The 27,184-nt window shown below is 28.8% G+C and overlaps 4 protein-coding genes across 11 annotated transcripts in view; 3 read left to right on the forward strand and 1 right to left on the reverse strand.

The window, feature by feature from the left end:
* The first annotated feature begins 41 nt into the window (after positions 1 to 41).
* Positions 42 to 3,114, forward strand: LOC126849319 (UDP-glucose 4-epimerase). 6 transcript variants are annotated; one of them, XM_050591042.1, is made up of 8 exons: positions 42 to 205; positions 332 to 551; positions 828 to 975; positions 1,278 to 1,396; positions 1,484 to 1,774; positions 1,834 to 2,014; positions 2,185 to 2,469; positions 2,602 to 3,114. In XM_050591042.1, exons 3-8 carry the CDS (start codon positions 846 to 848, stop codon positions 2,652 to 2,654), a joined length of 1,059 nt encoding a protein of 352 aa, XP_050446999.1. In that variant the 5' UTR covers positions 42 to 205; positions 332 to 551; positions 828 to 845; the 3' UTR covers positions 2,655 to 3,114. The 6 variants fall into 6 exon arrangements, with proteins under 6 accessions (XP_050446999.1, XP_050447000.1, XP_050447001.1 ...); XM_050591043.1 differs by lacking the exon at positions 42 to 205 and having other exon boundaries at positions 238 to 629; XM_050591046.1 differs by lacking the exons at positions 42 to 205; positions 332 to 551 and adding an exon at positions 622 to 629 and having other exon boundaries at positions 828 to 938.
* A 676-nt stretch (positions 3,115 to 3,790) lies between these two features.
* Positions 3,791 to 5,449, reverse strand: LOC126849323 (protein phosphatase 1 regulatory subunit 42-like). The gene is made up of 5 exons (XM_050591050.1): positions 5,291 to 5,449; positions 4,911 to 5,216; positions 4,605 to 4,839; positions 4,411 to 4,533; positions 3,791 to 4,348 (listed from the first exon to the last, which is right to left on the reverse strand). The coding sequence occupies exons 1-5, from the start codon at positions 5,429 to 5,431 to the stop codon at positions 4,194 to 4,196; spliced, it is 960 nt and encodes a 319-aa protein (XP_050447007.1). The 5' UTR covers positions 5,432 to 5,449; the 3' UTR covers positions 3,791 to 4,193.
* A 132-nt stretch (positions 5,450 to 5,581) lies between these two features.
* Positions 5,582 to 7,535, forward strand: LOC126849317 (GPI mannosyltransferase 3). The gene is made up of 2 exons (XM_050591038.1): positions 5,582 to 5,830; positions 5,957 to 7,535. The coding sequence occupies exon 2, from the start codon at positions 6,014 to 6,016 to the stop codon at positions 7,517 to 7,519; it is 1,506 nt and encodes a 501-aa protein (XP_050446995.1). The 5' UTR covers positions 5,582 to 5,830; positions 5,957 to 6,013; the 3' UTR covers positions 7,520 to 7,535.
* Positions 7,536 to 14,396: 6,861 nt separating this feature from the next.
* The window catches only part of LOC126849311 (RNA-binding protein fusilli), a 31,962-nt gene continuing 19,174 nt past the window's right edge, over positions 14,397 to 27,184 (forward strand). Inside the window, exons 1-3 of one of the 3 annotated variants that reach the window (XM_050591019.1) lie at positions 14,397 to 15,050; positions 26,040 to 26,234; positions 26,615 to 26,843. In XM_050591019.1, the coding sequence (XP_050446976.1) occupies positions 14,883 to 15,050; positions 26,040 to 26,234; positions 26,615 to 26,843 (592 nt within the window). In that variant the 5' untranslated portion in view covers positions 14,397 to 14,882. The remainder of the gene's footprint in view (positions 15,051 to 26,039; positions 26,235 to 26,614; positions 26,844 to 27,184) is intronic. The other 2 variants (XM_050591021.1, XM_050591020.1) reach the window with 2 other exon arrangements.

Raw genomic sequence — 27,184 nt, forward strand, 5'->3', positions numbered from 1 at the left:
TACTGACAGTGAATTTTGAAATGGCATCCATCATGTCCACTTGTATTTTGCATCATGGTCGCTAAGATGTTAAAAATCTCGCTACAGAGCCTCGTGGATTAAATTTCAATTAATTTATCGTTTATTACATTACACACAATTTACAGGGCAATAAATATTAAAATTTATAAAAATAATATAATAAAAATTTGGTATTGATTATTATGTAAGTTAATCAAATTAATCGAAGCTTGTTCGAAGCGATCTTCAACATAGAGAAAAATTTACGTGACTTAAATATCTGGTTATCGTCACATCATTGCCATTATAAATTGCGTCTGGTATATCGTAGATGAAGAGAACGCAGGTTATGGGAATCGAACGAAATTATTGGATTGACAAGCTTTGCGATCTTTTCGATCGGGCTCATGACAATGACAATGATTCTTCAGCGTAAGATGATATCTTATGCTCGCCGATCGCAGCAAATGCCAATAGTAATGATGTGTCAATGTTACATAACTCCATCATGATATATGCATCGTTATCTGTTATCCTTGAATTGTAATAAGGTCAGTATATCCTCGGTTATCATAGTGTGAGGTTGTCGATTGAATTGTACTGCCACTGATTTCTGCAAAACTTAATTGGTATGGAAATAGTTTTAACAGCTTGTACAATTATAATATACATATATATATACACACACACACATAAATATATATATGTATATATATATATATATTCACATAAGATATATAGCTTTATAGAAGAAACGCATGTGTGTGTATGTGTGTATGTATGCATTTATGTACATATGTATATATACATATACGTACTTATAACAGAATATTGCGCACTAAATAATGGCAAGCAAATCTTGGAATGTTTTGGTGACGGGAGGGGCTGGGTATATTGGGTCTCATACAGTCTTGGAATTATTACAAGCAGACCTTCAGGTGGTGGTAATTGATAATCTTAGCAATGTATATAAAGGTGAAGTATAAGAAGTCATTTGATAAAAATGAAAATATAATGATATGTTGTAATCTACTAAATTAGATAATATATAAACAATGACATATATTAAAATTATTTTTCACATTTAATTTTAACATTATTTTCCACATTTAATTTTAACATATTTTCTATCAAGAATGTACTAAAAATATACTAAAAATATCTAGAAATTTAGATTTAAAAAATTATTTCTAATAATTTGATAATCTTTTCATACAATATATTTTTACATATATAAAAGTTTTGCAGATTTTTTCAAGTTATCCTCATATTTACAGACTTAAATTCAGAGAAACCAGAATGCCTCCGTAGAATAGAAAAAATGATAAATAAGAATATTCCATTTATTAACTGTGACATCACAAACATTAATGACTTAAGAAATGTATTTCAGAAGGTAAAATATATTTATTGATTCACATAACTGATATTTGTAGACAATGCATGAGATTTTGAAATTAAAAATATTGTAATTTTATTGCAGTATACTTTTCACAGTGTTATACACTTTGCTGCATTGAAGGCAGTTAGTGAATCATGCCAAAAACCACTCGAATACTATAAGACTAATGTCAGTGGAACAATAAATTTATTAGAAGTTATGCGAGAAAACAATATAAAACATTTTATTTATTCAAGCAGTGCTACAGTTTATGGTGTACCTCAGCAACTTCCTTTAAAGGAAGATATGAAAACTGGCAATTGCACAAATCCTTATGGGAAGACAAAGTTTATGGTTGAAGAAATATTAAAGGATTTGTGTATATCAGACAAGGTATATATATTATAATATATTACTTTGTAATCTATTTTAATAAGAAATATTGCTTACAGGAATTTTCTGTTATATCTTTGAGATATTTTAATCCTGTTGGTGCACATTCTTCAGGTCAAATTGGAGAAGATCCTAATGGTATACCAAATAATTTAATGCCTTATATCGCACAAGTCTCTGTTGGAAAAAGGGACACATTATATGTTTATGGTAATGATTATGATACACCTGATGGCACAGGTAAAAGTTTTATATATTTCTGATCGCAAAAATTTGATTAGAAATAAATTTCTAATAGAGATACATCCTGAAAGAATATACATCATAGGGAGAAAAAATATTTAAAAGAAAGACAAGTGTAAAGACAATTATAATTAAAATCTTTTTTTCAATTGCATATACATTTGCAGGTATACGTGACTATATTCATATTATGGATTTAGCAGTAGGACATGTGAAAGCCATAATTTATCAAAAAACTCATAATCTAAAAGGATTTAAGCCAATAAATCTTGGTACTGGAAAAGGTTACTCTGTGCTTGAAGTTATACATGCATTTGAAAAAGCATCTGGAAAGAAAATCCCATACAAAATAGTTGAACGTAGACCAGGTGACATATCTGTTAGTTATGCGGACGCTAGTATCGCGAATAAAGAACTCAATTGGGTTGCAACAAAAAATATAGATGACATGTGTAAGATATAATTACTATAATAAATTAATAATGTAATATTAAATTTATAGTTATATAGAATAGTTTCTGTACAGTCCTATGAATTATTCATTATAATGTTCTGAAATTAAAAGTACATTGATTTTTCTTCAGGTTTAGACACATGGAAGTGGCAACAAAATAATCCAAATGGATATAAACGCTGATTAGTATATTATCTATTATGTTTAATTGATTAAAGCTTAAAAATATTACATTTTACCTTTCATATATTGTCAAAAAAATGAAATCATGGTGGTATATAGTTACCAATATATTACCAAAGTTTAGACCAAAGTACATATAAGAAAAGTAGTTATTTATCTTATATCTGCTATATTAAGTGTACTTGATATGAAAATGATGAAAATTTAAAAATATTAAAACTTAAGAAGATATTTTATTTAGTATCTAGTACAAAAGACAATTTTAGTGAATATTTAATTGCATATATACAAATCTTATAATATGCATAATTTTTTACAATTGGCATATTTTCTCTTATCATAACTTTTGAAATTAAATTGTATCATTGCATTATTGTTGACATTTTAAATATTGACATTTTAAATAATTGCAAAGAAGAACTCTGATACTTTTACAAATAAATATTTTTATCAATATTAATATATATTTGTACATTTGTAATGTGTTACCTTCATGTCACAAGTGGCTTACCAAATATGCATATAGTCATAACTTTATGAAGTGATGTTTTTGTTACTTTTTTTAGCCACTATGAGAGTTAAAAAGAATATACATATAGAATATACATACATATAATACATAATAAAAACTTTTTAATTAAATTTTTTAATATATAAATTGTGTCTTATACAGCACACAAATATTTAAGTAAAATACATGATATTAATATATATTGCATATAATTGGACAACAATATGAAATGTCATGAAAGAATTAAATCTTAGAATATGCATAATTTTTTACAGTTGACATATTTTCTCTTATCATAATTTTTGATAAAAAAGCAGAGTGTTTAAGTGTTTAGATATGAAATATATATATATTCAAGCAACACTTTTTATACAACTTTTTTTATATGTAAAATATGTATTAAAGAGAATAATACTTTTTTGTGTAACAATTTTTTGGATAGAAGGCCGGAATAAATCAAGATTATATTTATTTGTTCGATGGACACCATTTTCAATTTGTGGGGGAAGCAATTATTAGTTATTTCGCGTATTTTTTAATTACAATTAGTAATTAGTGCTTGTGTGTTACATGTCTACACACTTATGCGCACATATGTAAAAGGAGAGAAAAAGCTTTTAAAAAAAATTTTAAACAAAGAATATAATAAGAGATAATAAATAATGATACAGTACATTTGCTACATAATTAATTTACTTGTATATGGTAGTGTATTACTTAGATTTTATAAAATTATTTTCCTAGAGATAATGTTTTGATACATTCAAATGTTTTTTTTTTTTATGTATATAGAGTAACAGTTTCTTAATTTGTAAGGATTCTTTTGAAACTCTATTTCATAATTTCATTGATAAAAAGAAGTAGTAATGCAATTTTTTCATTGATGATAAATTGTGTCTCTTTCCTTTAGTTATACTGCTCTAGAAAGGCTTGGATGTACAATTATCCTTGATATTTCTCCAGATACCAGATGATAATTCTATATGCAAAAATATATTATTCATATATAATAAATAAAATGATAATGATCACTTCTGCCTTTTTTTTAATGATTTCCAAGGAGGAAACACGTGTTGGCTTCCTATCGATTCAGGAGTAATCTTTATAGATAATTGTGATCCAGGATTTTGAAAAATTGCTCTTGATATAGATCTTTTGAAAGCTGGTGGTAAGTTCAAAGAACCTACAAATTTTCTGTCTATTATTACTGTTATCAAAATAAAAAATTACATACTGTTAACATACTTGTTATATCATTTGCTAATGGAGTTTTAATTGCTTTTTTCACTTGTCGATTATGTTTCTCCATTTTAAATCTTTTCATAAAATTTCGGCAAGTATTGGATACAATTTTTCCATCAAGATTAGCTATTTGTAAAACAAAATAGTTATACAGTAAACATGATAATGGTGAAAAAAAAAATTTATAAGACTTTTACCTAACAAAATGCTGTTGGCAATCAGATTTTCTCTGTATCTATAAAATTGTGTAATAGGATTGCCTTGTAGGAATAGATCTTGCAAGGATGGTAAAGTACTTATTGTTTCAGTTAAATCATCCATATTATTCAATAGATTATTTTTTGCTTCCAATGTATTTAAATTCTGAAATCCTATTAAACTTTTTAAGGATGTAATTTTATTATCAGAAATATTAAGAATTTTTAGACACATCTGAAAGAAAAAAACAATTTATATATATTTGTATATATATAAAGAATCCTTGAGATACAGATTGCACTTACAGATAAAGCAAAAGCACTACGTGGATCAAAGCACAATGATTCACCAAATGGTATATTTTGACTTTCAACATGCAATTCCTGTAATTGTTTTAAATTTTCCAATCCTTCAATTATTATGATATTATTATGCCCTAAATAAAGCTTTTGTAGATTTTGTAGAGATTCCAAATTTTCTATTTTCGTTATAATATTATGTTGTAAATATAAATGTGTCAAATTGCATGCAAAATGTAAATTCTTTATTTTTGATATATTATTATTCTGTAGATATATGACTTGTAAACTTTTATGAATATCTAGGTCACCCTGTATAAACATAAAAATAAATTATTAAAAATAAATTATAATATTCATTAAGTCTCTCTTTCGATATAGCTTACAATACTGCTGATGAACATGTCATTCATATGTAAATGAGTTAATTTCCGCAACTCTTCTTTTTTTATTGTTTTACTGAGTGATTTAGTAGTCAATATTTGAGAATATTTTCTTTCTATAATATCTGTCGTTAATTTCACCATAATAACTACAAGAGAATTATGACAGAATAAAAACTAACAAAATAAACTACTCTATCGTATAATTTGATCGATCAAACATTATTCAATTGATGATAGGAAATATGCAACATATGTCTTTTTCCGCTACTACGTCGCGCATGCGCAAAGAAAGTTCGTCTTATCATCATTACGTTTGACGTTTAACTTGGTTAAATCACGTTAGATTAAGTTTAGACATTAACATTGAATTACACTCAATCATGGTAGAAAGTCTGGATCTCACAAAAACTACTTAACCGGTGCCAACAAAGCCATAGAAGAATCGCACTTCAATCTTATACCTAAGAAAAACACCCAATCTAACTTATCTAATAGATTTGTTCCTGAACGATACATTATTGATTTATGCGAATTTATCCGGTAATGTTGATTTCTTTCTTTTTTAAATAATAAGTATTTGCCACAATTGAAAATGGGAATATCTAAGATGCATTTAATATTTATTATGTACGAGATACTAGAATATATAAAATCGGCTCTTTTCAGAATATCCTAGTAAATGAGAATTTAAAAATATGTTTTCATTATAAATGACATGTATGGATGCGAGATAACTGGTTTAAAATGCGTTTACCAAGAAGATTCAGAATATTATTGCTTTTGTTACTATGGCGGTTGACCTCTGTGATCATAGTACAAACTGCTCATGTACCAGATGAATATTGGCAATCACTTGAGGTAGCTCATTATCTGACATTTGATTATGGGTACCTTACATGGGAATGGACAATGATGATTCGTAGTTATATTTATCCATTTCTCATATCAATTCTGTATCATATACTCGCCATATTTTCTTTAGATGTCACATTTTTATTAACAATATTGCCACGTGTTTTTCAAACAGTTCTTGCTGCTTATGCAGATTACAGATTTTATAAATGGACCAAGTGTAAGTGGATGTTGTTTGTTCTATGTTCAAATTGGTATTGGTACTATTGTGCTTCAAGAACACTGATAAATTCAGTAGAGACTGTCTGTACCACAATAGCATTATCAATATTTCCTTGGAAAAATAATCATGTACAGAGTATACAATTTTTATGGATTGTGGGCTTTCTCTGTATGATAAGACCTACTGCTGCGATTATATGGTTTCCATTATGCTTATATCATATTTGTTCAAGTGCAGAAAAGAAAATAGCACTATTTGGTCGTTACACAATAATATGTCTATTTTGTTTTCTGCTTTCCATATTAATAGATAGTTATTGTTATGGAAAATTTGTAATAACTCCTTGGAGATTTTTCCAAGTGAATGTGCTTGGAAGTGTTGGAAACATATATGGCAAAGAACATACATTATGGTACATCTTTGTTGGTTTACCCGTGATACTCGGATTGTATTACATCCCATTTTTGATTGCTGTTTGGCGAATACTTAAACATTCCGTTTACTTCAATCGAGAATTAATTATGCTCATAGTAATTGGTTGGACATTATTTGTCTATTCCTTATTGCCTCACAAGGAATTTCGATTTATTTTACCGCTTTTGCCAATGTTGATATATGTAAGTTCCGCTTGTACTTATCGTTTAAACGCTAGAATTACAGCATTTGTCCGTAAAAGTATTTTAGCATTATTAATATGCAGCAATGTCATACCCGGATTTTATTTTTCCTTGATTCATCAACGTGGCACATTAAATGTAATAGAGCTCTTACGGTATGAAATTTCTGCTAATAATTCTTTATCAACAAATGTGCTAATTCTAACTCCATGCCATGCTTTGCCCTTGTACAGTCATCTGCATGTAAATACATCAATAAAATTTCTAACTTGCGAACCTAATTTTGATAATTTTAATGATTATCTGGATGAAGCAGATCAATTTTTTGTGAATCCAACATTTTGGCTCGATAATAATTATGTTAATAATAAAAGTACTATATTACCAACTTATGTAATCATATTTGATAATGTTGTAAATAAAATAACTAACTTCTTAAGTAGATATAGATTAATTGCTAAAGTATTTTATACACATTTTCCTCAATCAAATTATGGAGAATATATATTATTGTATAAACATGTAACATTTATTTAAAAAATTGATATATATATATATATATATATATAAAATATAAATGGATGTATAATAAAGAAATGTTGATGTTTATTACTCTCTCTTATTATATCTTGAAATAAAATTTAAACACAATAAAAAAAAATCAGAGAATATAGTATTATCAGACATCACGCGCATACTATCGCGCAACCGGTTGCCTACGTTACGGGCGATCTTGGAAAATTGCAAAACATTTTTGAAAAGAAAATTTTCTTTCTTAAAGTATGTCTAACTTTTGAAACTATATTCACATTATGTTTAAATTATTTTGTATCGTCAAAAATGAGATAAATAATTAAATAGTCAAAACACTCTGGTATACTTTTATATACAGATATAACATTTTTTCGTCTGGATTCTTTCTATTTTCTATGCGTATAAAAGTATAAATGACAGGCACAATTTTTTATAATTTTTTAAATGATTTACGACTTCTTTATACTCTCTTAGCTTTTTTATGTAATGACAAAAGAATGCAATAGAAGAAAACAATGTGGATGTTCTTATTATCAATAATAAATAAAATTTTCGGTTTGTCTGATTAATATGAAATAGTCATAACATGGATAATTCTTTTCACTAAAAATAATTTGCAAAGGAAAAAAAAAGTAAAAGTAGAGCAAGTTCTCAGTTTGGAATAAATGGATACCGTTAGTAAATAGGACTTAAATCCCAGACTCCCGATGCGGGAATGATTACGATTCTAACGGTATTCATGTATAACGGTATTAATCGTAACTAGAGAACCGAAAGGACGATTATTGCCGAAACTTACATTATAAATTTTTTTTCAATTTATTTCGTTTTTAGTAGTAATAAATATGTAAAAAGATAATAAAATAGTTAATTAATAGTTAAATAGTTTATTAAAAATTTTAGAGCTATTGTTTAAGTTATATTAAGTTATATTAAAGTAATTAGTTTAAATAACTAGTTGAAATTATTTTATTATACATATACAAATATTTATATATGCAATACACACATAAGTATATACACATACATATATATATATATATGCATACATAAGATCATTTAGAACGTTTTGCTGAGATTTAATATTTCAAAAATGATATTTATACATATAAACAACAAATTTATCTTATTGCTTTCTATGTTATGAAACAAAATTATATTTTTATTTAAAGAGATAAAGTTGGAATTGATATTTTATTAAATGTTAGTGTTCTTTAATTTTTTATTTAAAATTATTATTTAAAAATTTTTATTATTTAAAAGTACTGTCTATTACAATGTTATTGAGATTTTTTATTTATAAATTTTTTTGTCCATCTATTGGAAATGGCTAAAATAACATGTTCATCATTATAATGAGTATCTTATATTACATATGTATACATTTACCAGTATATATTATATAGTGTATGTGTGTGAATATATAAACATGTTTGTCCCATAAAATATTTAAAATTTATTTAAATTCTGGATGAAACAAATTTATGACGTCGATGTAAAATATTGAAATCGACAATGACATGATGCAATAGACATGATGTATATTTTATTTTCATCAGAAGATTATTCAATCTATCAAAAAGAATGAGAAAAAAAGATCAAAAACAAGCAATAATAAATGAAGGTGAAGTCAACACACTATGAATAAAAGAGTAGCGGAAGAAAACTAAAATATTCATCGGGAAAGTAGAAGGAAAACATGAAAGATGATATGAAAGGGGAAAAAAAAAGAAAACTCTTCAGAAAAATCTAATAAAGATATGGAATCAATGGATGAAAAATAACGCATGAAAAATCCAAGAGATAAGATGAGGTAACTCTGTAATCGAAGGTATGCTACGCGGTAAGACTGGGTGTAAATAGGGAACGGAGGAAAATATAAAGAAGAGATTGACTACATGGAGTCAACGTTCCAGACGGGTCAGTGACCACAATGTGTTTGCTCGCTCTCTCTCGATCATGTCTCTCTCACAGGCCTTTTCTCTCTTCCGTCTTCAACGAGACCCGCTTCCTCGCGGTTCTGCTATTCGCTCGAACGCGCCAGATATTCGCGAAACTGCGCTTTGCGCACTTTGTGGAATCTTTGATTTCCTTATGAAACGTATGTATTTCTTTATCACAATGTTCTTATAGAGAAGGGTGCAATCAAACTATTTAATTTATTCATATATTTGAAATTGATGTACTTGATTAATTAGGACATAACTTATTTTCCTCACGCTCTCGATATATATTTATATATATGGACAAAAAATATTTTTTCCCATATAATTTTTTCTCATATTTTATAACATTCTTTGTAAAATTCTTGACTTCAGATTTCTTGATTCACAATCAGATATTACCTTTTATCAGGATATATATATGTAAGAATTAATCTCCCATGTACTTTGAAAAAATGTACTTGCACAAGGGATTTATTGTAGCGTTTCGAAAGTTATGACACAAGAATCACGTGAACGTTGCTTGAGAGAAAGTTTCTCGCAACGGTGAATCCGTTCTCCATCCTTTTACTAATCATAAAAGAATCCAAAGTGGATTTCTACCTCGTCGACAGAAACGCGGAGAAGTTTTTTGCATTAATTTTTTTATTTTTTCTTTATTGATACGTATTATATTTGGAGAATTTCTGTATCTACATACATGTCTTAATTTAAAGCGTCACCTTTTTGAAATCAGGCATTCAGAAAAATTTGAAGACGAGAATATTTCTATTGTTAAAATCACATTCGCACATATTAGTACTGTGCTCGGTACTGATGTTGGGTGAAATTTTATTTTGCCACGTTAATCAACTGTTTGCCTTATGTTATTGTTGAAAAGATTCCAATTCCATTGATAAAAAGATCAGCGACAAAACAAAGTGTGATTTAATAAAATATATATACAAAAAAAATTCAAATGACAGTGATATAATAATAATAATAATAATAATAATATTATAATATATTCATACTTGTGGTGAGCGAGTCGCAGTGGTACAGAGTCCGATATTATAAACTGGCTCTCCTCGAAGATACTGGAATCCAGATAGACTTCGCTCTCTGAGATTTTAACGCGCGCTTAAATTATTTCCATTTGTAAACTTGTAAGATATGCGTATAAATATCTACAAATTTCAATCACAATTTGGTAGTACGATTATAAAATATATTATATATATATTAATTAAATGAGATGATGAAAGTAACGAGAAAAATAATTAAAAATGTCTTATCGTAAATATTCATTCATCTGTTTCACAGGAAAGATAACATTTACATAATAATTTCAAACAACTATTTTCGTATTCGTATTTCGATCTCTAATCATGACTTAATTAATGATCGAAAAAGCATAAATTTTTCCGGCAAAAATGCACGAAAAAGCATTTATTGCGTCGCAAATAGCATGAACTATTTTTGCACATTAATAGCTGATCGAATGTAAACAATTGCTTAATACGATTGTTGGTTTATTTGATTTTCGCACGGCCGAAGTATTTTGCCGTGAAAGAGCATATGTTTTTGCTTTGCCGGTCCACTGTAGACCATCGCCACTGCTTGACGGGTGCACTTGCCTTCCCTTACGACTGTTACGCACCGCCGGCTTCGACCAAGCACGACCGGCACGTAACAGGTGTTCGGCCAATCTCATTCGGTCGACGCGACATCGTTGATCTTGCCTAGGAACTAAGCACTCTAATCCTCAGGATATTCCTACTCCGAATGCGTTGACGGTTGCTCCACACACACACAGCTGTTTTTCTTGCTCTTTTTGTTCTAGCGAATATGTCCTCTCTTCCTCTCTCCCCCTCTCTCTCTCTCTCTCTCTCTCTCTCTCTCTCTCTACCTAATAATAGTTGTATTAAAAATAAACGGAGATAAGGAGATGGAGTGGTATCAATTCTATTACTTGCATTTTTATTCTTCTTCTAGTACAAATATCAATAAATTTTTCGTCGTGTAATTTGACATTTATATCCTGCGTGATTATTTTAAACTTCGTTTAAATTATAAGACAGTGTTTCTCGAAAATGATCGTTGATGCAGAAAATATTTTAAGCGAGCACACACTATCACGTGAGCGTTAAATATATGTGCATGAATACATATAACCTGACTGTGTCATTGTTGCCGGTCAATATAAAAAATGCAAATTTATTACAGCCATTGTGATATTTTCTCTTTAAGTATACATACTGGAAGATACAAAATATTGTATTATATAGCATTATAATTAAATTATAATTGTATATATCCTATAAGATTCACATTAATTTTTTATTGAAAAGCGTGAAAAGATCACATTGCAATTATACAGTTCAAAAAAAAATTGAACATAAAAACAAGACCAGTCACTTCTTATATGTAGTTATATATATAGCTTGTTTACGCTAAGTATTTCCTGTAAAGGCAGGTATTCGATCAAATGCATATTTAAAACTTTGAGAAAAAATTCATTTCTATACAGGAAACGCGCGATGGAAAAATTTGTCATTAAAATTAAGGTCGAAAGTTTCCAAACCCATTCGCAGGAAGTCGCATAAATTCGATGACGTAGCTGCATAATCACACGCTTGTCACGAAATATTACCGAGTATTGAAATAGAAATATAAAGTAAAAGTAATATAAGATATTTTTAGTATATAGGATATTTTTTATTATATCAAGAAAAACGGAGAAAGGAAATAGAATGCAAATATGATAATTATGAGAAATGTGAATATTTTATGGATACTTTATGAATACTTAATGCAATAAGCTAAAACCAATGGTATGTTCCAATCTTTAACGAATTCGGGAGAGAATTTTTAAATACCTGCAGTTCATGCATATGTAAATTTTTATCTTTCTATTTTTTTTACACGTATCAATTTCAACTTATATTAATTTTACTATTTCTGTCAGTATTTAAGGATTTTATCATTTAATGTGTCCAAGTAAGAACGCTCGGTCGCCATGTTAATCCCGCTTGCGCGTGCTTATTCCACGTGTATGCCGCATGATTCCTCATGGATGAAGTGAATATTGTAATGCTCTTCTCAAGTGGATGCATTAAATTCTGTACTATACTGGCATGCTCAGTATATTGCCAAAGGCTGAGCACGAAAAAAAGGAGATAGCTAGTTTGATTTTTTTCTAAGCTAGCCATTTTTTTCTTTTTATCTAATTTTTAATTGGTCAATAATTTATTTTTTTCTCTAACATAAAAAATTATTAAAAAAAGATAAGCTAATAGCCATTTTTCCTTTCTCTCCGTTCCGTTTTCTTCCTGTATAGAATTCAGTTATACTTTGACAGTACCTACTTGGTGTAGTCACTTCGATCTGCCTTTCCCTTCGACCGCTCTATTCAGATCGCCATTTTTGTCATTTGTCGTATTTTGTTTTTGAAAGAGCAAATAGTTGACCTTCCAAACCGACGAAATAATTTGCATTTTTCGTCTGGAATCAAGAATCTTTTTCTTTCTTTCTCGATGATTTCTCGCATAATTTCTTTTTCCGTCTTTTCCTCTTTCGCTCAATATATCGGATTATCTTCTTCTTTTTCTCTTATTTTGCTCATTAGGCAAGCAAATACTCGACCTCGCTTTCTCGTTTCTTTTCAGGTGATCCAATTCCAGTTCCGTCAATATTTTTCTGAAGGATATTTATAACATAATATTTTGCCAGTTCGAAGTTTGTCTTGATAATTTAAATATTTAATGTACTTATTGTTAGATCGATACATATAGGTACATATATATCGATACGAATGATCTATCTATCTTTAAATATATGTCTAAAGTTATCACTATGTAAATGTAATAATTTGTTATTAATGCGAATTTAGGTTTTTTTATTAAATGATCTGTTTTTGCTACTTGTTGGAAAAAACTTTTCAATAATGCGCGACAAATACAATTTTCTTCCCTTTTTTTCTTCTTCCTTTCTTATATAATTTAAATCTTAAATGGTTAATTTATGCTCGTGATTAATGCAAAATTAATAAATATTTATTAATGCAAATATATTAGATATTTATTTAGATATTTATTTAATTCATTATTTAATTTACGAAAGATAGATTATAAGTCAAATAATGAAATAAATAGATCATTAAATATATATATATATATATATATATATATATATATATATATATATATATTATTATTATTATCTTTTTTAGACGCTAAATCAGTTATGATTCAAATTATAAATAAAAAAAATATCAAAAAGTAAATATTACAAATAAAGAAGCATCAAAGTATATTACGTAAAACGTAAAACGTGTTAAATGAAAACAAAAAGAGTGTGCGCAGCAAGTAATAAAAGTAATTACAATATAGTAAATATATGTAATGACATATATAGCACAATTATTCGAATATAATTAATAGAAACAAAGGAAATGAGAATTAACAACTATTAAAAAAAAAAAATTACTTTGGAGACAATTTAAAGCATCAACATCTTTTATGTAAATAATTATATAATTTTATTTTATCGCAGATCAGTAGCAGCTCATCTGAGATATTTTATATTAATATAAGTTGGAGAATTGCTCAAAGATATCCTTCCTGGTAAAGTATTATAGTCCTCAATTGCACCTGAAACGCAAGAGAGATAGAGAGAGTCGTTCATAGCGTGCAACAGGTGTTTTCCTTTCTCTCTCTCTCTCTTTCTTCCTTCCTTTCTCCCTCTTTTGCTTTATACATCCGAATGCGACATGTTTTCACGTTTATTTACATAAATTGACATCCATTAGATATTAATTTAGTTTTGCTATTTTTTTCCGCTCGACAAGAACCTTCGTGTGGTGCGTGTTAGGTATTTCTTTCTCCTCTCTCCTTCCCCACCCCTCTTTTCGCCCCTCTCTTTCCGTGAGACGCCAAGCGGGTAAGGGTTTTAGCCAACGAGAGGTACTGCGTCGACGCGCAGTCGCCAGGTGAGGCAACGACGACGACGTGTTCGCCTCGTTACGCTCAGCCGGGGAAACATACGGTTAGTGTTGCAAAGAACTTTGCGACTTTCGACGCGAAGGCGCTCCGTTCGAGCGTGCGTTCCAAGAAAACGGAAAGAGAAAGAGATACGGGAAAAAGTAAAACAGAGCATCTCGTCCGCGGACCTCGATTTTTCAATTATTCCAGGTGTGCTCTCATCAGTTAAATCGCCATTGCCATAACCTCAAACCGCCGCGTTCGCCGTTCCGTGAAAAACATGTCGCGCGTAGTGGATAATCAGTGAGTAATCAGTGATAAGGACGTCTCAGCATCGAGACGTCGTGCGAGAAGTGTGTGCACGATCGAAACAGAGAGGGCAGGAGGGGGAAGGGGGAGAAAAGGAGCAGAATCGACGAGCCGCTTCCGAGCTGCCAGGTGTGCGCGGCTCCCACGGGAACAATGACGGGGACAAGGACGGGAGGAGATGGTGGAGGAGAAGAAGGTACGCCGAATATCCTGGTCGCCCTTTACGTGGCGACCGCTGGCCTTCAAGGAAATGCGCTCGGCTCTGACGAGGAAGAGATCACGCTACTCGTTTACGTGCTCATCGACGAGCTACAGAATAAGGTAACATAGAGTAAAGAGAGATAGGTAGAGAAACGGAAAGAGGGAGAGATTGACCGAGGCGCGAAGCGGAAGTGGTTCGCCACGGACGAGTTGACTCGCGACTCGGGATTTATCTTTTTGCTACATCATCTGTATTGCAATGATAAAGCGTTTGAAAATTTTGTTGCATTAAACGCTCCATATTAAAGACAAGATGATAAAGCTTGTCCTATTATATGCGATAAAATACAATTATCGACTCCAATGGCATAGAAAATGATAAAATGATTGACAGTCCCTGATATAAAAGTGTATTCATTTTATTATTTGTTATTACATTTTTTATATTTAAGATAATAGGGACATATATATTCGAACATTAAAAGAAACAAAAATTAAATATAGACAAAATATAGAATATAGAAGAAATGATTAATGATGAAATTTTCGTTAAGAATGGAACTTTACTAATGTCTAGTCTTTTACATATATCTACAATTGCGCTGTTTGAATTCATAATAACAAATCTATCATAGATCTATCTTTTGTGGACTTAAAATTGTTTGCTATGTCATTTGGAGTTCTGTTATGTAAGTTTAGTCATGTAAATTTTTTTTCTCTGTATGTATATACATGTGTCCATATCGTAAGGAAAATTATAATTCGAAAAAAGCAGCGAAAATCGTCTATAGCAGAGTCTATTTCATCGACACTGTCTTTTTAAAAAATGTGTTCAATTTTCTTGTGACTCTAAATTCTAAATTATCGTAGAAATAAGATATTTTTTTTCTCCACTAAATCAAAATAAATATTAAAAATATATTAGAATACAATATAACAGTTCACTAAATTGCTTTTATCATTATCATTATTTCTCTTACCTTCAATACAATTTTGAAAGAACCAATCAATGAAGAGGTAAATGGAATGCTCGTTCTTATATCGCGAAAAATTCAAGACAGAAACATTCATGAACGCGCACTCATGTATTAAGTATCATGATTAGTGAGATTTTCAAAACTTTGCACCGGTCTCATCGACATATTGACGGTTTGTAAAAAGTCATGAACAATAGACATATCATATGCCCGTTTTGATTACATAGGTAAAAAAAAAAAGACTAGTCACTTTGCATAGTTTTTTTTGATGCTGAATACGATTTTGGTTTCCAAATTGCTTTATCATGTTATAAGTTTGAGAGCAGTTAAAGTTGCAAGAAAGGGCTATTTTAATGTATTTTGTTATTTCAGATGTACTTAAAATATATTGTTGAAGTTTTATTTTCCCATCTAAAATTAAATATGTTGTTCAGATTTTTAGCCATCAAAAGGAATTTGTCGTCGATTATGGTTAAGATATATTCATATTTAAATATATGGAGTCTATTATACGGAAAAATTGCGAATTAGATCCTTAAGGATCTATAAAATAATTTTTAATTATATGTATTCAAACTTTTAAAGATTTTTTAGACTGCTGAATATAAATTTGATATCAAAATTCACAAAATAAAAATAGTAGAATTAATATCAATATTAAAATTCAAAGATTTAAATTTTTGCAAAAATGTATAGATACATTTTGAATTTGCCAATTTTAACATTACATTTATTCAACAAACTAAAAAATTTTTAAATTTGAATATTAAATTCTGTTAAATAATTAAAAACTATTTGACAGATCCTCAATGATCTAAGTCGTAACTTTTTCACAATAATTATTATGTAATTAATTACATTAATTATATTAAACATATTTAACCATAATATCTTATTAATTATGGTCGATATAACAAAATCCTTTTTCGAGAGTAGGAGCTCTGAACAACATATTTAATTTTGATTAAACTAAAACTTTTCCATCGTGTATACCGTAGAGGGAAAATCGAAGAGATGTCACAAATAGTTATTGATAAGAAATAAAAATGATTTTGTATCATATATATGTATTATATATATTTTGTATTTTATATGAAGAAAAGTCATTTATTAAATATACAATGGATGTGGGATGAGCTGTAAATTGATGAAATTAATTTCTAATTGTGGCAGTGGTTGTTGACACAAATCAACAATCAATAACTATTTGTGAACTATATTTAATGATTTTTCCTATTTAAAATAGCTCTTTCTTGAAACTTTAATTACAAATTAATGTCAAAACTTTAATTACAAATTAATGTCAAAATTATGATGTGATGAAGTAGCTTGAAAATAGAAATTATATTCAACGTGAAAAAAAAAATACAGAAAATAACTGGCCTTGTTTTTGTGACTAAAAAAAGTTATGTTTAGTTGAAGAGTTTATCATTACAAACCACACTTTCAATCTGTCTCGCTTTTGTTCACCGTAAAATTTTCATTAAAAATAGAGTGTTTCATTTCTGCCTTTTTTTTTTTTATAAAATTAAAAGAGGAATTTTTTAAATCAAATAAATAATAAAAAAGCCAAATCAAACTGAAGAGAAACTTTTACTAAAAAAATTTCAGTAAAAGTAACGTCGATTTTTGATTCGATATTTCATGAAAAAAATGATTTATTATTAGTTTAAATATTTACTTAAAATATCTTTTTTTTTGCAAGATTTTGAAATTATATACATTCGATAATTGTATAATAATCGCGTAATTAAAATAGTGTTGAGTCAGAATGGGCATACATGCAATCAGATATGAATTTTATCATCGAGTTAAACAAATTCCGTACTACGCAATGTCGAGAAATTCATGAAGACGTATTGCACAAAACTACGTGACTTCCACTCTCACGGAAGCTGGACTCTTTCATCACGAAACTTATGCCTATGCATATCGTTGGCTGCCATTGTTTCTCGAATTATCCAGCGGAGGCGGAGCATCGCGCCCTCGGAAGGTCGTCCATTACCTCCAGCTTCGTGTCGCACAATTACCCGATTATGCGCCTGGTACCATGCATGTTTGCTTTCTTTTTTTCAATTTATTTTTTCCTTCCTTTTCTCACTTCCTCGATTCCCTACCGCGCACATCCCAATTTTTCGATCGATTCTCCGATTATCATCTCTCTGTTAAGCTAGCATCAGACTATGCGCGTACTCATGATTTGCGATTCATAGATTATTATATTCAGAAAAAATTTCTATATATAATTAAATGTAATATATATATATATATATATATATATATATATATATATATATATATTACATTTATATATATATATAGAATAATCTTAAGCTACTACACGCGCGGGCATTTTATTGGCTGAATTGAACGCTACCTAAGATTACATTTAAGATAATGTTAAGTAATATTTAACTAATCACAAATTAACTATTACGATTTGAAAGATAATCTTTTTCAATTTAAAAAAAATTTTATTTATACGTTCACGTTATATTTTTTTCGATATTTTTTATTTAAAGTCTATTTCGAATTCTTGAATTTTTAGAATTTCTATTTGATTCTCTACTTGTTCGTATAAAACATGGAATTTTGAAAGTAGAGTTATTTACGTCCATTTTATGTGTGATTCAATGTTGCGTAAAAGTAGTTGCCGTATTTTTAACTTTCGCGATTGAGACATCTTCTACGTTTCGCGCAAATTTACCGCGTCTTTGTTATGATCTTTAACGATCTTTGTTGTAATTTCAAGCAACGCTAAAAAAGCCGCTAAAGCAAAACACATAAATCTAATATCTTGATATTGTCTATTTATTGCAATCTGATACATTAAATATTGTGTGGATTTATTTTTCTATTTATTTTTCTATATATCTTTTCTAGCCACTTTTATAATCGATTTTTCACAGAATTAAAATTGTTCTGATTTTTACTCAAATCCAGTGGAATAGGACATATATGAATTTATATTTTTCCACAATTATTTATTTTTATTTATTTATTTTTTACATAGATGCTACGACGTAATAATCATGAAACTAATATAAAGGATTAAACGTTACATACATTTGCATGCAACAGTGTGAAATTTTTTTCATTCTCTTCTAGATCGGGGAACGTTTATTTCGCAGTATATGTTTTGAGAAATCTAGCACGCAGCGAACGCCCGCATTACGACACAGGTGTTTTTTTATTCTTTATTGAATCAGGTTTTAAGATTGGGTCTACATAAACGAATGAACAACGAATGCGAATATTTGCTGTTTAAATTCGGAAGGTGCGTAACAATTGCGAATGGAATCTTCATCATTCTTTCGATTCGCGCGTTTGGACTCATTTTTATAAAACGATACATCAAAAAAAATTCGTGTTGATGAGAATATAAGCTTAAAAAAATGAAATGAGTAAATGATGAATGTGACTGTCTGAAAATTCACATCCCATTCGTTTGGTGTTTTTTCGTTTATATATATATATATATATATATATATATATATATATATATATATATATATATCTTTATAAGTGCGCCCGAGTTCCATTTGTGATCGGTCGTTTCCTTTTTCCTTCAAGTCACATACCTGCCTGTCTATAATCTCGAATGGTGGCATCTCCCCCTCCCTGAATGGGGACAACGGCCGCGAGCGAGTAGCGCCCCTCTTGCTGCTTGGCGAGCCGTACTATAAAGAGGAAATTGTAAGATAAGCAACGCGCCGCTGTTGCTGATGATGATATCGATATTAGATAGCGATGACTCTGATGTAACACCGCTCGCTGTTCGAAAATCGCCATCCAGTTTTTTTCAAAACAATATTCCTCACTTGCAGAATTGTAATTTCTAGGGAAAAAACGGAATATTTATATTTTTAAATTAATTTCAAATGTATAATATATTTATTTAGAATTATTAAAATTCATGAAATATTTTTGTTAGGGAAAGAAAAATAAAAAATGATAAATCATGAATTTACAATTAAATTTATTTTTTATTTATGAACTTGTGATTAAAATTGTATTACATAATGCGCGCGCGCGCATTATTTGCACACAGTAATCTCGTTAATTTTCTATGGGACGGAGAGTGGAAAATTCTTAAAAAAGAAAAATTAAAGGATATATCTTCCTCCGCGCGGAGCTTTTCAAGTTATTACACTATGGCTGCGTTCCGGAATTCGCTGGCAATACTATCAGCGTATCGTCATCTTTTTTGTTCACTGAATACTAGACAAGGATGACAAATGCGGAACGCAGCTAATAGAGATGTGTACACCATTATTTAGCGGTCCTAATAATATGAAAGAGGCGCGATATTAGTGTTCATGAAAAAGCACGTGCGGAAAAACCAAAATTAATACATACATAAAGCCAAATTTAAGAAAAGAGTAACTATTTTATCCTTAGGCATATTTTTATTTAAAAAAGAATTGTGTCCCAAATAAGCTTACAAACGCATCTCTTTAGTTTGCGCAATCATCTATAATCTGAAGCAAGATTTTGTAGGGAATATTTTTGCAAATTTGACATATTATTTTATGTGTTGAGTTTTTCATATTATTTCTCGTTGTTGATCGAGTAAAAACGGTTTTTTTTAAATAAATCTTCATAAAAAGAAATTACAAAATGATAAATTTATTGCTTTATATTGCAAAAAGTCTTGTGTCATTAAATATACAAATCTTAAATCTGGCTCGAGTCTCAATCTCTACTGCGATCAGCGAAATTTAATATTTTTAGCATGTTAGGCTCGATAACTGCATGAGAATTATGTGGAATGGAAATGATTCGACAAGATTTTACTTGTTTTATTATATATATGTAGAATAGAATTCTTAAATTTATGTGAGTGATACCATTGCGACCATTCTTAGAACAATGAGAATTCGAGGATTATCGTCATGAGCTATATTTCTTCTACGTTGTCTTCTTTTGACAATATGTTTACATTTTCTCTCATTTCAATTAAATACATATTACTGAATGCGATAGCTGATGAGTCCGTTCAGGAAATCTTTCCCGGTATACAAATAAGAAACCTTTTATAAGGCCTACGATATTCTTGAAGAATGAGAAGAATGTTTATGAATCTAATTTCTAGATTAAATTGGCATTTTAATTTAATTCTAAAATGATCTTGTTATTTTAAAATCTATATATTTTTGTAAAAAAGTATAATTAACTATGCTAACTAATGAAAATTTACAGAATTAATTATCAATAGAAGAAAATTGTACGATATGGATAATAATACAGATAATATAGTTTCGCATAAGAAAAAAACAAAATAAGTGTGTCTAATGATCCGCGAATGAAGCTGTTTACTGAAAATTTCTACACGCATGCAACAGCCGAAAAAAAAATAAAAAAAAGATGAAAAAATTTATTTTAGATTGTTTTTGAATTAAGCTTTCAATTTTGGATTTGATTTTATTTGGATTATATAAATCTTAAGCAATGTATATATCTAAGCATAAATATTTAAATCTGTTCTGAGAATTCAGTTTCTTTGTGAGATTTAATATTCAGAATTATTTCCTAAACTCTCTAAATTTATCTATATAGACAATCTAAATTTATCAGATAAACCAATTAAAATTATCAGGTATTGAACTATTGAAAATGAAGCCGGAACTATTAGTGATTTCATGAATTTATATAAGATATATATTTAAATCTTAAATCAAATCTGTAGATAAAACAAACGATTTATAAATGAATATCAATGAGCAAAAAGAAATTAATTATTAATAGTGTTTTTATGTATACAAACTATTTTTTTTTATAAAATTACTGTTTATTAAGTATGTTGTGTAAAAAGAAATAAATGGCGCATATTTAACGCGCTTTAATATATACATATTTTAGTGAAAATAAAAAAATAACTTCATGATTGAATAAGGTTATCAAATATTTAATAAATTTAATATTTTATTTTATAAATTGTATGATAAATGTTCTGTTTGTTACGTATGTGTGTTTTGTTTGTTGCGTGTAATTAATTCAAAATAAAAAGTTGGAATTTTTTCGGTATCACTTCAAGCAATCTATCCTTAATATAAAAATCGAAATACAAAATTCATAAGCTTTAAAATAATTTCCTAATTTATGTGTATATAATTATTTTATAATAATTATTTACATAATACAATTATTTTATTTGATAAAGATCAATTATTTTTTAATTGGCAACAACACAATATATAAATAATAAACCTATAATTGATGTTTGATTAGATACGTTAGGCATCACAAATTTGCTGAAGCGTATATATATATACTCTCACGAGAAGCGAAAGGATACTTGCTTATGGCAAGGCTGCGATTATCTTGAATCTTCCATTTAGGGTCACAAAACGAGGATGTTCATTTAGAAATCATAGATTTAAAAATATATTAACCTCACAATCTATATATTGAAACACAATATACATTTTTTTCACATCCAAATTTTTATTTTAATGAACATTAATTTAATTTTTAATATTTGAATGATCCGAAAAGTCATATCTATCTAATTTATATTTGCCTTTGTTCAAACATGTGACGTTAGAAAACGCAAGTCAAAGACTTGTGGTACTCAGGATTGTTTTTACAATATTTTTATAACAAACATCGTTTAATTATATACGCATGCATTTTTACATGTGCATACGTGGGAAAAGAAGCTGAGTGGGAGCTTTGTTTTTCGAGTAACAGCGATAAATGTACGTGGTCTTTACGTGTTCATCTATTAATAGAGAGATCTGAATTTTTCATAAGTTGTTTCCACACGAATTTCTATTGAATCTTCGATCTGCGAGACTCGCCTGTAACCTTCTATAACCAACATTCTGTTTGTATATACGAATTGCTTTTGCAACTGACTGCCTCGTCTTACGGGAGAAGGGAAAGGAAGAGGGGAGTCCACCATCTTAACTCTTTTCTCTTTTCCCTCCTTCGTTCGCGATGGGTTCTCCCACTCGGTCGAGCTTCAACTATGGTTGCTGCTGCGAATCAAGATTGCACCGACTGTAAACGCCAAGCCACGCAATGAAATATAAAGAATAAAATACGAGAATCACGAAATCATCCCTTATAAAAATAGTTAGGCCCACATGTTTGATAGAAAATTCTAATAATGAGTGATTAAGATCTTCGGAGAAATCATTAATTATTTAGATTGATCAATCTACAACTAGATAAAAATGACAATTTATATATCAATTATATGATCAATTGTTTTATTTAGGATATATGTAATGTGTCAAGCGCTTATGTACAACTGATTGACACAGTTACATAACATATTGCTACGTCACATTTGCTATCTCATTTATGTCTTTTTTTTGTTTCTCCTTACTTCTCTTGACATTTAGAAAACGATATACCTGTTATCTCCTTAAACAGAACCTTTAACCCCATCTTCCTATATAATATTGTTCGCTGTGACGTCATGCATTTATAATTTATGAGAACGTTGCGTGTACATTTGAGTCGACCTTGTACATATGTACACAAGTATTCTATATGTATAGTTGTATGCCACATCTTATCGAAAAAAGCACATTGCCTTTTCGCCTTGCAAATTTGTTTTTTGCTCTCGTTTCTTCTTTATTGTCTCCGCATAATACGTATCATAATTTGATGATTAGAAAAATAAGTCGATTAAATTTGTGCATTTTAGAATTTTCTATTTTTAGATATTTATCTGATCGATCTCATTTCAGAATTCCAAAGGATATCCATATTTTTTTGCACGATGCAATTAAGTAAGTGCACGTTTTTCCAGTTTTCCGAAAAAACAGTTTACATACATATATATACATACATACATACATATATATATATATATATATATATATATATATATATAATATATGAATATATAAATATATGAAAGAATCTCTTACGTAACGAAAGCCATTCGAGCAACTTATATTTATGTAATATGGCTGGGAGAGAGAAAGAGAGAGAGAGATATTCTTCTCTTTTATATATTACGCCACGACTTTTCATTGGCATGCAATATAATTCGAAGACACTGATTCGAGCTCACAGCATGATGATAAATCGTCTCTAACAGAATTACCTTGATCTGTTAACCCCGTACTTTGAAAAAACCTGCTTATTAAGTTTCTTGCATAGATATAACATTAGTGTCGCGATTGCTCAAAGTTTGAAGCTATAAATATTCTCATTTCTCAAAAATAAAAAATTGTACTAAATACATAAAAAAGTAAATCTGTATGAAAGTAAAACTAAAAAAAAAAATTGTTTAATAGAAAATTATTATATGGACATTATTGAAAAAATTATTTAAAAAAATATAAAATTAATGCAACTATCAAACATTAGAGAAAATTATCTAGAAAAAGTTAAAAAACATTTTGTAAAGAAATGTTAACTATGTTATAATCTTTATAGAAATCACGGAAAGAGTTTGGAAAAATGACAAACAGTAATGAAATAATTTATCTTTTGTTAAATCCTGGATAATATATATATATATATATATATATATATATATATATATATAAATTATTGATTAAATTAATTATAAAATTTATTATTATTATAATAGATTTAGTACCATTATATTACAAAATTTGAAGAACATAAAAATATTAGATATTCACATGGGATAGAAAATATCTTAACATGAGTTTATACGCATATTAGAATATAGTATTCGGCGCGCGTACTTTGTTTCTAAATATTCATGCTTTATGGAGATTTTTGGTTATTTGAGAAACAGTATTGATGCTGTTTCAAAGACAGAACAAAAAATTATTTTATTATTTATTTTTTGAATAACCAAGAGTTATGATGCACGAGCTTGTAAAGATGAATTATGCGCGTCGAATGTACCTTGATATACATGCAAATTCATGAGTTAAGATATTTCTGATTTTGTATATATCCTGATTCCATAATCCAGCATAATGGTTTTAAAATCTTTCGGTCAAATTTTTGAATCACTATAAAAATGATTTTTAAACTAGAAACATTAGGGAGAGAGAAAGAGAGAAAATTAATCGTTTATAAGCTCTTTAATGAAAAATTTTGTACATTATATTAAAAAAAACGTGTATAAAATTTGTATAAAAACATCTATTTCTACGAGATTTATATGTATATTTCACTTTATTATTACAAATTTATGCGCGCATGAAAAATTATAAAATTTATATTTTTAATACTCAACATTTTTTAAATAAATATTTACATAGAGAGAGAAAAAAAAATATTTTTTTTTAAATTAAGTTAATGACAGATTTTTCTATATGAAGATTATATATTTTTTAATCTTAAAATCTCTCTCTATTTCAAAAATAAACAAACAAAAACAGACAAAAAACATAAAAATTTTTATCTCTACACATGCTCTTTATACATCAAGTATTTATGATATAATAATTATTATCGATAATCATAAACAATTGATATAAATCGTCGACACACACAAATGCGATAAATATTAATCTTATATATGCAATATTTTAAACGATGTATTTACTGATAGATGATAAAAAAGAATGAGAAATGATATAACAACTTATAATGATTTGATAATAGAGTATCACAAAATTATATTTATATTTATCTGAAATAAAACTCTGGAAAATACATTTTGACCAAAAAATTCCGATTTCAAATCTGCTAGCTGGTCAATCAATTTATGGGAAATAATTATTATTCACTAAATTATGAAGTGACAAGTATATATGTCCGATGTATTTTTAATTGCCCCTATTAATATGCAATCGCTGCAGCAGATGGAAACGTGGTTTCGTTGCACAGGCGCGCTTATATGTTAATATTATTAACTGCGATAAATTGTCGATGCACGAAAGAATGCATTAAAATTCAAGGATGCATTGATACATATTGATACATATTTTTTTTTATTTCTGAAAAATGAAAAGTTTTAAGCGCGAATAAACGTTTTGAAATGTTTACTTTATATATATTTAACGTACCTTGTTCCCAATAAGCAAAAGCGCTCGCTTAATTCGCATATCTCTCCGACTGATATCAGATAAAATTAAGTTGCAACTTTCTGCGTACAAGAAAAATAATTGATACGTCTCACACCGCATAGCAACACCTCGCCAAGTTTTTGCAGCGTCTCCTCACGGTGGACTTGTTTTTGCAGGTACTAGGTAGGCAGCAGTATATCGTACGACCGATGATAATGGAGGAAAGTTGTACTTCTGGAACCGGTAGTGACAACCCGGCGATTGCCGGAAGTAGCGGTATTATTGGCGAGGCAGCGCTGGCACATGCTCCAGCCTTAACTGAACGAAATCTTCGAGAATATGGGATATCTCTGCAGCAAACTATCGACAAGGTGTTTGTCATATAGAAATGAGCAAGAAAATAAAATTTTGGATTTGAGATATTTATTAAGGATTTTATTATGGTTTATTAAGAGAAAGAGATTTATTAAGAAAAATTTATTTGTTATTATAGTTAAGAGAATCTTATTAAGGGACAGTTAATAACAAATTTTTATTTATTATTTATTTATTTATCAAGAGAGAGAAAGATTTTTTTTCGAATCTTCGTTTAAAAGATAAATGAATATTTATAAGAAAAATATTCTATTTTCAAATTGTTTTTTTTACGTGTGTATTTGTTGATAATATTTAAGAAATTAATATAATAATGATAAAATATGATAAAATAATAAATATATTTAGTATCGCGCAATATCATTTTTATTTCAAGTTTGATGCCTGGTGGAGCTCTATGTCTGGTGTCACGTTTGGTGCTAAACCACGATTCGTCGTAGATGGCCAGGCGCCGATGAGGCAGTGTCTTCATCCGGAAGCCTGCAACAAAGAAATCAAATTACCGGAACATTATAATTATTTCCACGATCTCCGGAAGGAATTCGTAGAGTGCTATTCATCTTATGGAGAATTATCCACTCTCGGAGTACAAGAAATGCTGCAATGTATCCTTTTAAATTTATTATGTAGATATTGTCATCAATTATTAATTGCTGACTTCATCATATTTTTTTTATTTTATATCTTTTTTATTACACACTTAGCAAATATTCCTAATCTTCTCTTTCTTTCCGTTTTTGATTTGTAAAATGGATGATATTATTTTTGACATTGGTGCTACTCTATACATTTAGTTTAATAATGGCGATTATTAATACATGATACATATATCAAATTTTAATTATTAATACATGATACATATATCAATTTTCTAATCATAATAATGGTTATATTAATAATGGTTTCCTCGTTTTCGACATTTTATTTCAAAATCTCAGATGATAAA

The sequence above is a fragment of the Cataglyphis hispanica genome, chromosome 4 (genome assembly GCF_021464435.1).
Source record: "Cataglyphis hispanica isolate Lineage 1 chromosome 4, ULB_Chis1_1.0, whole genome shotgun sequence".
Taxonomy (NCBI): Eukaryota; Metazoa; Arthropoda; class Insecta; order Hymenoptera; family Formicidae; genus Cataglyphis; species Cataglyphis hispanica.